The sequence below is a fragment of the Psammomys obesus genome, unplaced genomic scaffold (genome assembly GCF_907164565.1).
Source record: "Psammomys obesus unplaced genomic scaffold, mPsaObe1.curated_primary_1811, whole genome shotgun sequence".
NCBI classification, from domain to species: domain Eukaryota; kingdom Metazoa; phylum Chordata; class Mammalia; order Rodentia; family Muridae; genus Psammomys; species Psammomys obesus.
This window is the reverse complement of record NW_026590701.1, coordinates 2,928,397-2,945,915: the sequence shown is the minus strand read 5'-3', so window position 1 is coordinate 2,945,915 and position 17,519 is coordinate 2,928,397. Positions and strand designations below refer to the sequence as shown.

The window sequence follows — 17,519 nt, the reverse complement described above, 5'->3', positions numbered from 1 at the left end:
CAGCATTCTTTCTTAATCCAAAAAAAAAAAAAAAAAAAAAAAAAAATCACTTATCAGTTCTTGAATCCATTCTTTCCAAAAGAAGTATAAAAAAACCCAGAGTATGAATATTCCCTTCCAAGTACCTATCATCAAGCTTCACTTAAAATGTTACATTTATGATGGTGGCTCCATTCACTGATGTAGTTCTTTGTACTCTCCTGAGAATGATTTCACACTCCCCAAATTTACTATGTCCCTAACTAAAGACTTAGGATGGATCTATGCATTTATTGCAAGGGAATATAATCTTCCAAGTTTAAACTCTAGACTGCTTGGCCCCCTCCCCCTTGTGTGTGTGTGTGTGTGTTGCATGCAGATTGATGGTGTGGGTACATAGGAGTGATCATACACACAAAGAAGCGAAAGCAAAATGTCACACGTCTTCTCTTGACTTACTGCCTTGACAGGGTCTCTCACTGAGCCAAAAGCCTGTCCTTTGGGTTAAACTGGCTAGCCAACAGCTCTAAGCATCTGTCTGTCTCCGTCCCGCAGTGCTTGCACATGTAGTCATGCTAAGCTTCTTATATGGGTGCTGGGAATTTGAACTCAAATCCTCATGCTTGCACAGCAGGAGCCATCACACACTGAGCCACCTCCCTGACCACTGCCTAATATCTTAATTGAATCACCTCTTCTCCATACTATGCACAAAGCCACTTCAAAATGTGAGTAATCCACCAGACAGACTATGAATAGACATACAATGCTGGACCAAGTTAGATCTGGTCTTCTAATGGTGAACATACATGTCACAACTCTTCCAGTAACTAGGACCTCCTTTCATTAATATATACTTGCAGTTTCTCTCATTTAACCAACTCTTTTGTGGTTCCACCCTTTCAGTAATAGCTTCTTCTATTAAAATGAATGGATTCTTAGCTAAGGTTGTAGGTAGGTGGAAGAACATTTGCCCTACAATGTACAAAGCCCTGGGTTCATTTCCCAGCATCTGCCTCCTCCCCCAAAAAAAGGATGACAAACTGTGTCTTCTGTAACTGAGAAAATGATAGTGCACCTAGAAAATTATTACAAATGCATATGAAGCGCTGGCTCAGGGATCAAGAGCACCTTTTGCTCTTGCAAAGGACAACCCAGGTTTGGTTTCAGCACCATCATTGACACTTCCAGATGATGTGACACCCTCTTCTGATCTCCGGAAGGCAAAGTACATACACATAAAATAAATTTAAAATTTGTAAATAAATTAACATATGCAAATTAGTCTGAGGACCCTTTGTTTTGCCCTGCTCACTAGAGACCAGTGGTATCAAGAAAATGGCAGAGACTTGGATTAGAGGTGGCTCAGTGGTTAAGAGCTCTTACAGAAGACCCAGATTTGGTGGTTCAGAACCATCACAAAAGAGCTGCAGGGATCTAGTGGCCTTTTCTGACTTCCCTAGGCACCAAGCACACATGGTATAAACATACATGCAAGCAAACACTCATACATATAAAATAACGATTTTTATTTTTGTTTTGTTTTTCAAGACAGAGTTTCTGTGTATAACCATGGCTATCCTGGAACTCACTCTGTAGACCAGGATGGCTTTGAACTCAGAGATCCACATGTCCCTGCCTTCTGAGTGCTGGAATTAAAAATGTGCGTCAACACAGCCCAGCATTTAAAAAAAAAAAAAAATTACGCAAAAAATAGTAGCTAAATGTCGCTGCACAAACAAGTTTATAATCAACTCAGTCCCTCCCTCCCTTCCTCCCTCCCTCCCAACTCTCACTCACACAATACCTTTTCCTAGAATCACACAGGCACAGTACATGGAACCCAAATTTTTGTATTTACCAAAATTGTATTGTTTCTACAGTACTGAGGACTGGGCCTATGGCCTGCACATGCCAAACTAATTGTCTTACCTATTTTTAAAAAGTTTTTTCTTTTTATTTTTCATTTTTTCACAATTTATTCATTATATATCCTGATTGAAGACCCCTCCCTCTCTTTATCCTCTTCTCCTACCCCACTGAAAAGGGGAGTTCTCCTCTGCCATCTGCTCATAGCTTATCAAGTCTCATCAGGACTGTCTGCATCCTCTTCCTCTGTGGCCCAAGGCCACATGGCCAGGGGCTAGTGATCAGAGAGCAGTCCACTGAGTTCATGTCTTACTATTAAACTATTCCTCCACCACTTTCTCTTTTTTAGTTTGAGCCAGGGCCTCATTAAACAGTTACCCACTATGGCCCTGGACTCAACTCTATATACCCAAGTAAACACCAGCATGCTGGACCCCTCCTAGGCCTACCTGTCTACCAAAAATTAACAACAATAAACCCCACAGATCCGAAAGATGTCTGTAAAAGAAAAGTAGAAACAGAGGAGCTGGAGAGGTGGCTCTACAGTTAAGAACATGTACTCGGGGAATGGGAGCACAGGATCTGACATCCTCTCTTTACATGTACAAGTACATATAAAGACATACACACACACACGTACACATGTACAAGCACACATACCTTCCTCTTGCTCTTTGAAAATTAAAAAAATTTAAATTTTAAATTTAATTCAAAAGCCATATAGAACAAGGCACAACTTAATCTTTCTATACCAAATTTTTAAAGCCCTACACAAGTATTTTTTTCAGTGTATTAATGCGATAAACAAAAGTTCAACAGTTTAAATTCATGTGAATGGCTGTTTTGTTTGCATGCTATGAGCATGCCTGATACCAAGGACAGAAGAAGGTGGTGCTGCATGCCCTACAACTGGAGTCACAGAGAGTTATGAGCTGCCATGTGGGTGATGGGACTCAACCCTGGGTTCCACGGAAGAACATGTTCCGTTAACTACTATTGAACCATTTCTCCAGTCCCAAAGTTATTATTATTTTGGGTTTGTTGTTGTTGTTTCAAATGTTTCTGGGTAGCCATGGCTGTCCTTGAACTCACAGATACGCCAGTGCCTCTGCTTCCAAGCGCTGCAACTAAAGGTGTGTGCCACCGCCAACCCACCTGGGCAAGTTTAATATTCTTAACCTGAGCTGGGCGTGATGGCACACACCTTTAATCCCAGCACACAGGGAGGCCAGAGGTAGGTAGATCACTGCTGAGTTCCAGGCCAGCCTGGTCTGCAAAGTCAGTCTAGGACAGGCAAGTGTACAGAGAGAAACCCTGTCTCGGGAAAAAAAAATTCTAATCCTGGCTCTAAAAAGTCCTACTTTTTTCTCTCAAATCTTGTATTTGTTTTTGCCTAGAACAAATTCCTACACTACAACTCTACCTCAAAACATCTCTTCCAGCTTCTTCCCTTGAAAACAGAACTGGGGCTGGAGCAATGGTTCAGCACTTACAAACACTTCCTGTTCTTCCAGTGGGCCAGAGTTTAGTGCCCAGCCCCCAAACTCTACTAGTAACCATCTGGAGACTTCAATTCCCAGGTACCCAACACACTCTCTTCTGGCTTCCATGGACATCCATACTAACATACTCATACACATCATTCATTCACTCATTCATTCATACATACATATATACATACCACATACATGCTACACACACAATTACAAATAAAATAAAACCTAACAAATAAAACAATCAAAACATCCAGAACTTGCTATTTCTTAAAGCAAAGCATAACACAACACTGTATGTAGGACTTAGCTTTGCACAGAAACGTATGTACACATGTATTATGTATCTCCTACTGCTCTCAGACAACTATAAACTCCCAGTAAAGCAGGAACAAGATGTTTCCATGAGGATATTAAGTACAGTATAAAATTCGGAACACATTTTTACCATTAAAATTACTTACACAGATGGGAGTAGGGAGAGGTGAGACAAGGTGTCAGTTTATATTCCAGAAATATCTGGAACCCTTATCTTCCTGACTTTGCCGCTTACCTACAGGGATTAGAAGCCTGTACCACAATGCTTGGCTTACTCATCTACTAAACCCATTTTTGGCACCATTTTCTATCATGTTTCAGATTTTTATTTTTTTGCTCTTTTTTTTAAGATTTTATTTATTCATTTTATGCATATTAGTGCTCTAAGAGGACAGTAGAAGGTATAGATGGTTGTGAGTCACCATGTGGTTGCTGGGAATTGAACTCAGGACCTCTGGAAGGACAGCCAGTGCTCTTAACCACTGAGCCATCTCTCCAGCCCCTCAGATTATTTTTTATTTCCACTACTATACATTTTATAAGATGACATTCTAGCTAACCAGAAACACCAGTTATGGGAATAAGCGGGGTGACAATACTTAAACGAATAAGTAATTATCTCTGGAAACATAGTATGTGACAATAATTTAACAATAATGTAGCAATGTAACTACTATAATGTAACTAAATAATGTGGTCCAGGAAGACCTATTTTTAACAATTTTTGCTTGTGTTGAGCCTACTATACAAACAAGGTTTTAGACTTGTAAAAAAATAGTAGAATCTAGAAACAATATTGTTGTTGTTTGGTTGGTTTTGAGACTGGATCTCCCATATCTTGGACTGGCACTGAATTGGCTATGTACTCAAGAATGGCTTCATACTTGAATATCTGTAATGTGTGTGTATGTGCCTAGTGTCCATGCACCATGTGCAGATAGGAGGCTGCAGAAGTCAGAGAGGATGCCCGAGTCCCTGGAGCTGGAGTTACATACAGCCGTGAGCCACCATGTAGATGGTAGGAATAGAACTCAGGTCATCGACAAGAGCACTAGGTGCACTTAACCACTGAACCATCTCTCCAGCCTCTCATCTTCAACTTTGATTCTCCTGCCCCTGCCTGCTAGGCTAACAGGATGAACCGTCATGCTCGGTCTGGGTCACGCTGAGGACTGACTCCAAGGCTTTGCGCATGATAAGCAAGCATAACTCACTAAGTTACATCTGCAAATCCTTACTTTATGTTTTAGCGTGTAAAATCTCATTAACTTATTTCTTGATCTCTCCCAGGAAAACAGTTCTAGAGACACACTTTTTGCTTTATCCCTGTGGTAGCTTTAATGAGAATGGCCCACATAGGCTCATATATTTGAATGCTTAGTTACCAGGGGATGGAACTGTTGGAAAGGACTAGAAGGGTTAGAAGGATTATGTTTGGCCCTGTTGGCATAGGTGTGACTCTATTGGCGGAAGTGTGTCACTGGGGGTGGGTTTTGAGGTTTTAAAATCCCACACCAGGCCCAGTCTCTCTTTCAGAGTTGCCTTGGTAATAGTGCCTCTTCACAGTAACAGCGACTAACACCCACCCACCCCCACACAAAATAAGTTTCTGCTAAGAAAGGTTCTCAAAGTAGCCCATGTTGTCAGACTTCCTGAAAGGCAGTATTTTTTTTAAGACCTTTTTCATTATGTAAGAGACAGAGATTGTGTGTGTGTGTGTGAGAGAGAGAGAGAGAGAGAGAGAGAGAGAGAGAGAGAGAGAGAATTTGTAGGTATGTACACATGAATGTAGATCCTTGCAGGGATCAGAGCTACTGGATCCCCTAAAACTGGAATTACATGCAGTTGTGAGCGGACCTATTAGGCATGAGGAATTAGACTTGGATTCTCCCTAAGAGCAATTCTAGCTTTAGCCACTGAACCATCTTTTCAGCACCCGAAAGACAGAATTTTATGTAATATTCTATGTGGTAACAGCTAAAAACAGCAGTCCTTAACAATACATACACTTGGCCAATGCAATGGTTCAGCAGGGAAGGCATTTGCCATACAAGCCTAATAGCCTGAATTTGATGCATACAACCGACATAAACGAAGGCAAGAACCCATCCACAAAGTTCCCCTATGACCTCCACATTCCTGCTGTGACGCCTGTGCTTCTAATTACATATATCATACACACAATACACTTTTAGAAATAAAAAATTATATGCATCTATATTTCAACCATAAGCTATATAATAACATGACAACAATGCCCACCACATCATCATTTGATCCACTGAGAAAGTTTTAAAAACATACTTCAAATGCCAAATAAGCGATACTTTATTCCTATATTAAAACAGAACATGAAAAATATTCAAATAGAAGAATTTGTATCTGATGAAAATAAGACAAAGAAATGTTATTAGTTAGGCAAAGCATTATGTAGAGTCAAAAATTAAACTCACACAATTAACAGTGCTGTACTAAGTGAAGCAAAATTGCATGACAGTAGCTTTGAGAGGAATGTAGACCTCTGGGGAGGTAAGTAACATCTCATGAGCCTCCAGTACTTCAATAAAAGTTGAACTTGATGATTTCATAAACCACAAGGCAACATGCTTATAAAGGAACAGTACTTTCGTTCATCTCAAATCAAATCTTACCTGTCTTATTGTCAAAAAACTTGATGTGTCTGTCTTCATGAGCAGTTACTGTAATAGGAAGTGTAGGGTGACTTACTACTCTGTTAATGTGATTACTAGACTGTACACCTGAAAAATAAAAGGAGACAGTACTTTAAATACAAACCACCTGGGTTGAGGCTATAGCAATAATAGCTCGGTGGCCTACTTTATGTCAGGACCTGGGTTGGGCCTTTAGCACAAAGCTGAACTATAGTTCAAATCTTCAAGTAGAAACTGGATGACAGTTTTTTTTATACTACTCTGAACACATTTAAGAATCCTTGAATACCAAAAACACACATTTATTTCATCCACATGAGAGAGAAAGAGACATGGGTTCAAGGGACACCAAGAAAGACAGTGACTCTAACCTGGATTGAGTTTATAATTGTAGCATCTGGGAAGCTGAGGCAAGATCAAGTTCGAATCCAATCCACACTACACTTTTAAGAGCTGTGTCAAAGGACACAAAACAATCCTCTCTGAGATCTGACTAGAGACCATGTAAACATTCCACACAACTATGAAACAGTATTTAAACAAGTATGTAAAATTAAACGAGTGACCTGGTGGTATAACCTCAAAAGAAGAGAAATATTTCAAGTACCACTAAAGTACGGTGACTATGAGCACAAGCCTTCAGGAACAGACTATCCTAGGTACAGACCCCTACTGAGACAGTGCTGGAGGTCACTGAGGTGTGTGGGTTCTACAGGATGTATCAAGTTAGAACGACAAAATGAGGATTCTGTGAGAAACAAAATAAATCTGAGTTTGAACTGAAAGCCCTTTTCATTTAAAAAACAAGCAAAAAACAAAACATGCTTCCTAAGTCTGTTCATGAAAAAAGAGCAAACAGTGCACATCCCTGAAGCCAGGAAGACCAGGAGGGTGAGGCTGCCAGGCCAGCACCAAGGAGCAACAGGCTCTTCTGAGCACCATTCCTACTAACAGCAGCCACAGTTCCCTGGGGAAGTGGGTGAGCGCAGACCACAGGCACAAAGTCAACAAGATGGCCGACATGTTTTATCATACTGATGAAGCAGCAGAGCTATCAGAATCATGTCAAAGACTCAGGAGCCAACCTGAGTAAGCTTCCACTGGCCAAACTCAGATCATCTGAACAAGTATTAATGGGAACACCTTCAGTGAGCCAAAAATCAAATACATTTTTATCTGAGATATTTTAATATCAAAAATATTTTGAGAACTGACAAAAAAATTCCATTTATCTTGTCTTTTCCTTTTTATCTATGTATTTTAGTTAACAATGTGGTGGTTGCATGCCCTTTAATCCCAGCACTCAGGAGGCAGAGGCAGAGGCAGAGGCAGGTGGATCTCTGAGTTTGAGACCAGCCTGGACTACAGAGGGTCTCTCTACAGCTATCCTGAAACTTGTTATATAGACCACCCTGACCTCAAACTCATGGAGGTCTACCTGCCTCTGCCTCCTACGTGCTAGGATTAAAGGGCATGCAACCACCACATTTGGCTCACATAGATTTCCAGAAGATCACAATATTTCCTTTGTTTTCACTTTCAAGTTACTAGTTTGTTCCCATATACCACTCTATTTGAGGAAATAGCAGAAAGGATGTACACTCAGTATAACATAAATTACTTTCTATCCTAAATTTAGTCAGTACGAAAACAAAACTGGCTAAAATATAAATCATCCTTCTTCATGTAATAATAAACTTTTAAAAAGAAATTTATGAAAACTTACCAGAATCTACCTGTGAGGAAAGCATCATTAATGACTGTGATGTCTCTAAATCATAAATTACTGCACTGCCAGTGTTGAAAGAGGTAACCATATGAGCTGGGTCACAGCCTATGAAGTCAACTGATGTAGGTATTCCATGTTCTGTAAGGAGCCCAAAATAGATTCAGATGTATTTATCTGTGCACACACATACACACAAAATTTTGAAATCATATTAATAATGAAAAAGGAAAAAAAAAGAAAAACAATGTGTTAGGGTAGTAAGAAACCCTTCACAGTTACTCAAGAGAGAGAGAATGAGCTTAGACTATAGAATGCACTGGTGTAACAGTAACAAAGTAGAACATACAGCAATTCTCTTCTGTAACATAAAGATTAACATAGCACGATCAATGCACAAGTAGGTAAAACCAGGCTGGCCTTGAACTCTGAGAACCACCTACCTGTACCTCCCAAGTGCTGGGATTAAACACATGTGCCACCACCACCTGGCTGACACATCGGTTTTAAGCAGATGTATTTGAAAGTATAATCCCATCAGTCCATAAAGGTAGCTGTCCTGTCTCCTACTGCCCCAGTAAGCAGTATCATTTGTCTACCTTACTTGTAGATACAAATGCTTATTTTAACCCCGGTGTGCTGGCAGATTAAAATAAATCTGCAACACTCAGGAAGGCAGAGGCCAGCAGATCTCTGTGAATTCAACAACAGCCTGATTTATAGAGTGAGTTCCAGGACAGCCAGGGCTACACAGAAATATCCTGCCTCGAAAAACAAACATACAAACAAACAAACAAGCAAATGTTTACTTTAAAAACAGCACCCGATCTGTAAAATGGCCCAAAGCACTGAGCTTCGAAAAGCACTTCCAGTAAAATAGGACTAAGTTAAAAAGATCACAGCAGGTTTATAAAATTCTTTAAATGTTTCTCTTTGAATCAATAAAGAAAAGAATTGTTTTGTCCTTTTTTATTTTTCAATGTTTTAAATGTTCTCCTTCAGACAGCAAGATGCCTCAGCAGATAAGGGAGGCCCTTGCCACGGAGCCTGACAATCTGAGTTCCATCCCTATAATCTACATGGTGGAGACAACAGATTCCTGCCAACTGTCCTCTAATCTTCTTCCACCTGTATGCCAAGACCTGCAAAATACGCAAACTCTCTTTGCGCAGAGCAGTTAAGAATGCTTACTACTTAGACGTCTGTTCCCAGCACCTGTCAGGTAGCTCACAGCTGCCTGCATTTAATTCCAGGGGATCCTACAGTCCTGTCTAGCATGTATGGGTACCTGCAATCACGTGTACATACACAAGATGCATAAATAAGTGATAAACTAAAAAAAAAAAAAAAAAAAAAAAAAAAAAAAGCAAAGCACTGTTCTTGACAGAGGTAAATCTGACTTACCCTTGTCTCCATTGTAAGTGCAAATACATGGCAATTTTTCTTGTGGATTCCATAACCTAATAGTGCCATCTGCTGAACAAGACAGTAATTGATTTTTTATGCCACTATAGGCCAGACCCCAGACTGCATCTGTATGAGCAACTAAAGTGCCAGCTAGAACATTTGACTCTGTAAAGAAAAACAAAACATTAATTGGAAGAAGTCTGACAAATGATAAGATACATATAATCAAATATTTTTATACATGTAAAGCCAGGCATAGTGGCATATGCTTTTTATCCCAGCACCTGGGAAGCAGATCTGTGTGTTCTAGACCAGCCTGGTCTACATAGAAAGTCCAAGGCTAATTAGGGCTATATAGGAAGACCTTGTCTCAAAACAAAACAAAAACCACAAGAAGACAAGCCAAAGCACAGACGGTGAATATTTCTAAATATGGAATTATGTGTGATTGTTATCATTTATTTCATTTATTAGTGTCTCTATAAATTGTGTTAAAAAAAACAATCAGACATATGGAGACATAATTTGCATAACTAAAGTGCCCACTTAGAGGGCACAACAATGGCGAGTGTGTTCACCTAACTGTAACTCTCACTGTGCTGACTTTAATTTTTATTTAACTTGTTTATTTGTTTGCTTGTTTATTTATTTTGGTTTTTGAGACAGGATTTCTCTGTGTGGCCCTCCTGAGTGCTGGGGTTAAAGGTGTGCATGTGGACCACCACCACCTGGCCACATTCAGGATATTTTAATTACCTGTCAGCCACTCTCCTGCCAACTCTACTTTTTTGAAGTTCTCGGCGACCACAAATACAGTGGGCTTGTGCAAATAAACCTATTTTCTGAACATGTTATAGGAACAGAATCCTACAGAATGGGATCTTTCATGCCAGTTTCTAATTTCCAAGTCAAACTCACTTAGCAACACATATCAGTACTTTCTTTTTACTGCCAAGTAATATTCTACTGTTCAATGTTATCAGACCTTATCTGACCACGCATCAACTGATGGGAGATCTGAGGGCTAAACGCATATCTTATTACATCACCCTCTATTTCCAGTCACGTCTTCCTATTTACCATCTTCATCCTCAGTAACCACCTCTCCTTTATTGTGAATGACTCCACCTTGCACTATACAAGAACACACATGGAACACACATACACACAAATAAAAAAAAAATTAAGCTCTATTTGTTTCCAGATACAAGTAAAAAGTTATCCTTCTTCTCACTAAGGGTAAAACCTACCATTCAGTGAAACTCACTTTCTTTCTTTTACACTATCTACTGGACAAACTCTTTGCCTTGAAATCATTAACACAATAACTTAAATTTAAAAAAAAAAAGTGATGTATACACAAGACTCTTTCAATCTAAATAATAAAAACATTATCCTTACGACAACCTTCTGTAAAACTGTTGAAAAGGAAATTATCTTTCATCTCCTAAGTATTCTTCAAATCACTCCAATGAAGTTTCTGAGACCAGCACCAAAACAACTCTCATGCTAAAATCAGCAGTGATCACAATTCTACCAAATACAGTAAGTACTTTCTTTTGATAATATAAAGCATTTATTCTTTCTGATTAACGTTTTTTTTTTCCTTCATAAAATCCGACTTAAAATGTATCCTCTGCCACCTAACCTCCAGGTACCTGTTCAAGATCCCAGTGGCCTACATGTAGCACTTGCAGCCTGCTTCCTTTTCAAAATTACTTTCTTCCTTGGGTATGTATCCATAATCCATTTTATTCAACTTCCTACTGCCTTTAGCCAATGCTAGGTCTAGTGAAGACTGCAGTCTCACGTTATCATGTCTTGATTCCTATTCATCCTTCATTTCATCCACAGATTAATATTCTCATTCATAATATCATTCTCATTCAGTCTATTGCTAGCACAGTAAGTTCCACTGTCCTACAGTCAGCTGTAATATCAGAATTCTAGTGATGATAGAAATGCTCTACAATCAGAGAGTGATGATGACTGCACAATTGTAAGCATACAGTAAAACTATCAAATTCAATACCTTAAAAAAAAACACAAAACAATTTTAGTTGGGCCATGGTGGTGCACGTCTTTGATCCTAGCAAGTGCCTCTGTGAGTTCAACACCTGCTTGGTCTATAGAGTGAGTTCCAAGACAGCAAGAGTTACACAGAAACTGTCTCCAAAAACAAAAACAAAACCAAACACAAACACAATTGTTTTTATCTGTACAAGTGGTTTTGCCTGCATATATGTATCTGAACTTCCTGTGGGCCTGGCGATCATAGAGGTTCTAAGTGGTCATCAGTCACCTAGAACACAGGTTATGGACAGCTGTGATCCAGTAAGTGGGTGCTGACAATGGATCTGGATCTTCTGCATAAACAAGTGCTTTTGGTTCCCTAGCCATCTCTGCAACACCTAACCCTATTTCTTAACCGTTCTACCATCATTATTCTAATGCTGGCAATGTCACCTCTTGTTTCCTAGGTAACTCCCACTTTTTTTCACTGTCACTGCAACTACTATCAATCCCTTTCTGTCTCTTTGTGCTTTTTATAACTTGACTCTTGCCATTTAGCATATAGTTTGGAAATCATTATTAAAGACAGACCATTCCTGACTTCTCATGTAAAAAAAGGTTAAAACTGATTATTCTTTTACAGAGTATTTTATTATCACTTAGCAAAAACTTTTAACTATAAACCTTCCCCTAATCCCTTGCTTATTTCACATCTATCTTATTTCTCTGAACAAAGTATTCATCATTACACCTTGCATTATGGCAATGTGGATACCAACTATGTGTTAGCCAAAAAGAATGAGAGCTCATGCTGGTTATTTTCATAATCATGAACAATGCCCCCTTAATGTATTTGAACATGTAAATCTGAGTTTTAATCAAGAATATCTCAAAGTGCCATTTATAATAAACAAAGTATTGTTTTGCCTTTCACTTTGAAATTAAAGAATGTTTTGTCCTCCATGAAGTTGTAATGAACTATGCCCTGACTATCCCTATTGTTTCTGTTGTCTTTCACTTAATATTTAAGCATCACATACTGTTGTTTGAGTTTTAAAATGTTTTGCTTCAATTATTTTTCCCTTTTTGTTAACTAAGATTAACATTTAAGAAATATGTTTCAGACACAATAAAGCACCAATTCATGCACTGAAATACTCATGGCATGGTATTTCTCTTTTTAAATAAATTTTTTAGGAAGTAGAGCAACTAAATGAACAAATCAATATATGTTTGAACTACTTTGTAGTAACATTTGAACTACAGAATTTTATCAGCTCTTTTAACTCAAAAGGTCCATGGTGCCCCTTTCTTACCGTATGTGTCATAGGGATCCACGTTAGGACTAGGCATATTCCACCACTGAATGGTTGCGTCAATACCACCACTAAAACACTGTTCTCCATTAGAACTAATAGCTAATGACAGGACAGGTCCACTATTACAGAAAGAGAGAGGAAAATTAGTTAAATTCTAAGAGGAAACTCAAACCCCACTGTCCTCAACCCATTCATTTATGTGGCATCTAAAAGCAATTTTAGGTAAAAATGCACAACTAAAAGGTACTATTAGATCATATTCAAATATAATTTATCCAAGAGGTGTTATTGAACTAATGTATCTTCTCTAACAGCCAAATGTTGAGAAAACTAGGTTTGGAGATTGAAAACTGTAAGCAGTAGTTGCTGCTCATGAAGTACTAATTGGAGAAAACTTACATGTGGGCCCTAAATGTGTAGATAGGCTCTACATCTAAAGAGGCACTCCTAAAAGAGAAAAGGGATGGAGAAAGAACACACATTAAATCTCATAAATCACTGATTGGGGTTACTGATTACTAAAAGACTATTCATATGAACAACACTAGAAGAAAATAGGTCAATATTAAAATACTTGCTTTTTGGCAGGAACTGTCTTTTGCAAGTTCCAAAGTTTCAGGGTATGGTCCTCAGAGGCAGTAACCAGCACAGGTTCTACAGGATGAAAAGCTAATGCTCTCACTCCATCAAAATGACTACGTAGTGTATACTTGGGGTTCCAAGTCTTTCGAAAGGCGTCTTTATTGGCAGGCAACTAAAACAAAAAAGTGCACTATTTACAGATAAAAGTAATAAACTCAAAGGCATGTGGATTTTTTCTGTTTTCTTTTTGGTGTGTTTAAAACATATTTAAAACTCTTTTACTAAATTATCCAGGGACTCTTTTAGCGTACCTTAAAAACTTCAGAGCAAGTCTGTCTCTCTATGTAAGAATTCAGAAAAATAATTCTGTTAGATGTTCAAATACCCAGGCCAAATAAAAAGTTCCTTAATTTGTTTTCACCTAATTATCCAAAGCTCCTAACAAATGTCAGATGAGAACAGAAAATTGCCACTGCCGTGATAATTTACATGAAAGCAAAACAGGAAGATAAAAATACTGACTACTCAGGGGTATAGTGAACATAATAGTTTCCATTACAAAACTGACCAACATGTACAAAACTTCAAGGCAGAAAGTGAGGGACTTTTAAAACAATGAACTAAAGATAAAACCCTTTGAAGAATGTTTTCCTATATCTTCCCCCCCCCCCCCCCCCCGGCAAGACAGTCTCCTGTCACCCATGCTGGCCTTGAACTTACTATGTAGATATCATGAACTTCAAATCCTCCTTGATCTGGCCCCCGAATGCTACCCTGCCCAGTTTATGTGGTGCTGGGGATCAAACCCAGGGCTTTGCGCATGCTAGGCAAACACTTTTTCTGAATTCTTGATATTAATAAAGGTTATTCTTTTCATCTTTATTTCTATATCAGTAAAGATAAGCTGTAAAACCAGTTCTAAAGCAGCTAAAAGTTTACTACAATTTATCTGAAAATATGCTTTAAAATTATTAGTTAAGAATAACCCAGGCCACCAAAGCAGATAAAGCATCCTAATTTAAGTATAAAAATTTTTAAAAATGTTTAAAAAAGAAACTTGCTGAAAAACTAAAATGAATGTAAAAAATTTAAACAAATAGTTAGCTTTAACTGAGTGTTTATGATTGGAAAATATTTAACCACCACTAACACAGTTCTTCCATCTCCTTTTTCTAGCCCTCAAGTAAAGTTAAATATTCAGGAAATGATACAAGCCAGCTTTGTTGTGACTGACAAGATAAAAGCTCAAAAACCAAACATGGCTTTTAAGACTTACCCTGATGGTAAACCCCTGATTTCTAGAGCATCTGTTTTGTTAATACCAAAATATGGCTTCAACTGAGTAAATAAGAGTTAACTACCCAAGATATATTTAACAACCAATACTTTAAAGTAATAACCCCAAACTTCCACCTAATCCAACAAAATTCCTAAGATTTAACCACAAAGAAAAAATTTAAAGCAAAACTACATTTTATTGCAAATCAACACATCGACACACTTATCTTTTCCATGCACCTTGACATTAATTCTCTTTTATAAATGATTCCAAAGAATTAAGGAGCCTTCTATTAAATCATTAAAAAATTAAAAATAAAACTGCACTTACATCATAACTATAGTCTGCATCATTTGTTACCGTCAAGTCTGCAAGGTCTCCAAGGCCCAGTACACTTAACAAAACATCATCAGAACCCATAATAAATGACTTGCCTCCTCCAGATGGAAACGTTATTGGTTCAGCTATAAAGAACAAAACCGCTTCTTAAATGCTGAAAAATCATACAGTACAAAACAATATTGTGGGGAATTTAAGCACGAAACAGTAACAAAATTCAGCAATATTATGAATTCTACTTCCCACTTCCACACACAAAAAAACCCCTATTACTGAGGAGAAATAAACAGATGTATTGAAACTACAATGTAGTAGTTATATCTTCCACAAATTGAATATACACTGTATACATTATCCCAGAGTAGAGGCCAAATACAAAAATCTTGCCTATTTAGATCCCTTACAACTTCAGTAAATTATAATTGGACATCTTTTGATTAACTAATCAGATTTCAGCCACATGGGGAACAAATGTCTACCAACCTCATAGACTCTCATGCAATACTTTTTTTAAAGTTAATAGTTACTGCTAAGTCCTTTTACTTTCTGACGAAGTGAAGGGGCATTCAGATATGATAGTTTCCAGACACTCTAGAGATACAGCCTATCACTAGTGCCAGCGATGGTCTAGGAAAAGATGGTTCTACTAGTAACAGAGTACTAAAGGGTACACTTTCTGAATCACTATGGCTTCATTATAATGTCCTCTTTTATTATGATGTTGCTAAAGAAACTACTAATTTACATTAACTGCAAAACTTTTTAAGTTTTGAATCAGAATGGCTACTTCAGAACCAATAAAAATTAAAAGGAAAGCTTCACTTTACTTAGTCATCTCATCTGTGTCTTCTGCATTATTACAGCCTTCTATATTGACACCACAGTTCAAATCAACCTGCCACCATGTGAATAACTATAAGACACTTAAAAGTGTAAGCAACAATTCTCAATATAATTTTAAGCATGTGCTTTGAAATGAAAGTAGTAACGTTAAGATGGCAAAAAGGAAAGACAATTTACAAAATGATTCAAGCTAGACATTTAAATTTAATGAACCAATTTTTAAAAATTATTCAAAAACTCAGGCTAATATATTATGAAAAACTCCTACAAGATGGCATATATTTAATACACTACAAGAAACAGGTGTAATGAAATATACTAATTCACTAACAATACTGAAAATAATTCATATAATTCATATACGCTGTTATCAAAGTAAAATTGTTAACCTCAAATTTATTTTATTTTGTGTAATTTGACTTAAGTGGTCCCTTAAATGAAGGTGTAATGCAGCAACTAATCTAATTTGAAAACATTTCACAAAATATATGTAATGTGTGTCAGATGGTAAGTACCTCACATATTAAACTATTTTTATGACAGTTACTATGATTAGTATCAATTGTTATATTTGAATCTGAACAATACTTAGTACTGACTTCTCTAATCAATAGTTACTGATAACACAAGCGGCAAAGAACTAAGATCAATAGTTTAAGAATCACATGAAAACTTGATAATTTTTACCAGTATAGAAAAGTTCATAATTTATTTCTAAGACAGTGTAAGACAAAATGCTACAATTCCTTTCACTAGCAGCTATACAAATATTCATTCACACAAACTTAAAAAGTCCAATAAAGTAACTTTGCCATCACAAATCAACTCACTTCTTTACAAATTCTTTGTGTGGCATTATCTCTGACGAACCACTGGCCAACTGCTGGGCTGAAGAAAACAAGTGGCTCAACAACTTCCGCTGGCTTAGTTAGTAAAAATATTACACTCGTTTCTAAAATTAATTATGTAGCTACATTTCTGTACCTTTTCTCTACAGCTCTATATATTTGTTTTTATCTAACAAGCTACACTACTCTTTTGATACCTACTTATATATGTATATATGCAAAAATATTTACATTATATATTTGTTTTCCCTATTACCCACCACTGCAACATAATCACAGAAAATTCTTGATTTTTTTTGTTCTTATATCTGCTGAAAGAATTAATGTCTTGTTTTATAAATCATTTTAAGTTAATATATAATTACCTGTAGCAGTACATAGCATAAACATTATAATCAACAATTTAAAATAAAATTTTATTCTGTTTATTCATTCATTCATTCGTTTGTTTGTTTGTTTATAGGCAGGGTCTTTCTATACAGGCCTGGCTATTCTGGAGCTTGCTATGTAGAGCAGGATAGCCTCACTCAAAGAGATCCTCTTGCCTCTGCCTCCTCGGTGCTGAGATCAAACGCATAAATTTTATTTTAATGTCAGAATTTTTTATTAAGCAGAATTGTCTTACATGAGAATACTAGGGGTTTTGAGAGAGAATCTTCCACCAAGGTCTGTTTTAAGAGTCCCGTAATTATTTCTCCCTTTAATAGACACATGGCCAAGGTAACGTAACTCGTATCAAACTCTTCCTTTTTTTCCAGAGTGACACACTCTCCTTCCCCTGACCCGTGTGTGTGTGTGTGTGTGTGTGTGTGTGTGTGTGTGTGTGTGTGTG

General features: G+C 37.4%; 1 protein-coding gene across 3 annotated transcripts in view; it reads right to left on the bottom strand.

Moving 5' to 3' along the window:
* Positions 1 to 17,519, bottom strand: part of Strn3 (striatin 3) — an 83,405-nt gene that overhangs the window by 5,580 nt on the left and 60,306 nt on the right. For all 3 annotated transcript variants that reach the window (XM_055608518.1, XM_055608519.1, XM_055608520.1), the window contains 7 exons: positions 14,988 to 15,121; positions 13,375 to 13,550; positions 13,196 to 13,243; positions 12,794 to 12,915; positions 9,462 to 9,629; positions 8,058 to 8,198; positions 6,311 to 6,418 (listed from right to left, as the gene is read on the bottom strand). In XM_055608518.1, the coding sequence (XP_055464493.1) occupies positions 6,311 to 6,418; positions 8,058 to 8,198; positions 9,462 to 9,629; positions 12,794 to 12,915; positions 13,196 to 13,243; positions 13,375 to 13,550; positions 14,988 to 15,121 (897 nt within the window). The remainder of the gene's footprint in view (positions 1 to 6,310; positions 6,419 to 8,057; positions 8,199 to 9,461; positions 9,630 to 12,793; positions 12,916 to 13,195; positions 13,244 to 13,374; positions 13,551 to 14,987; positions 15,122 to 17,519) is intronic.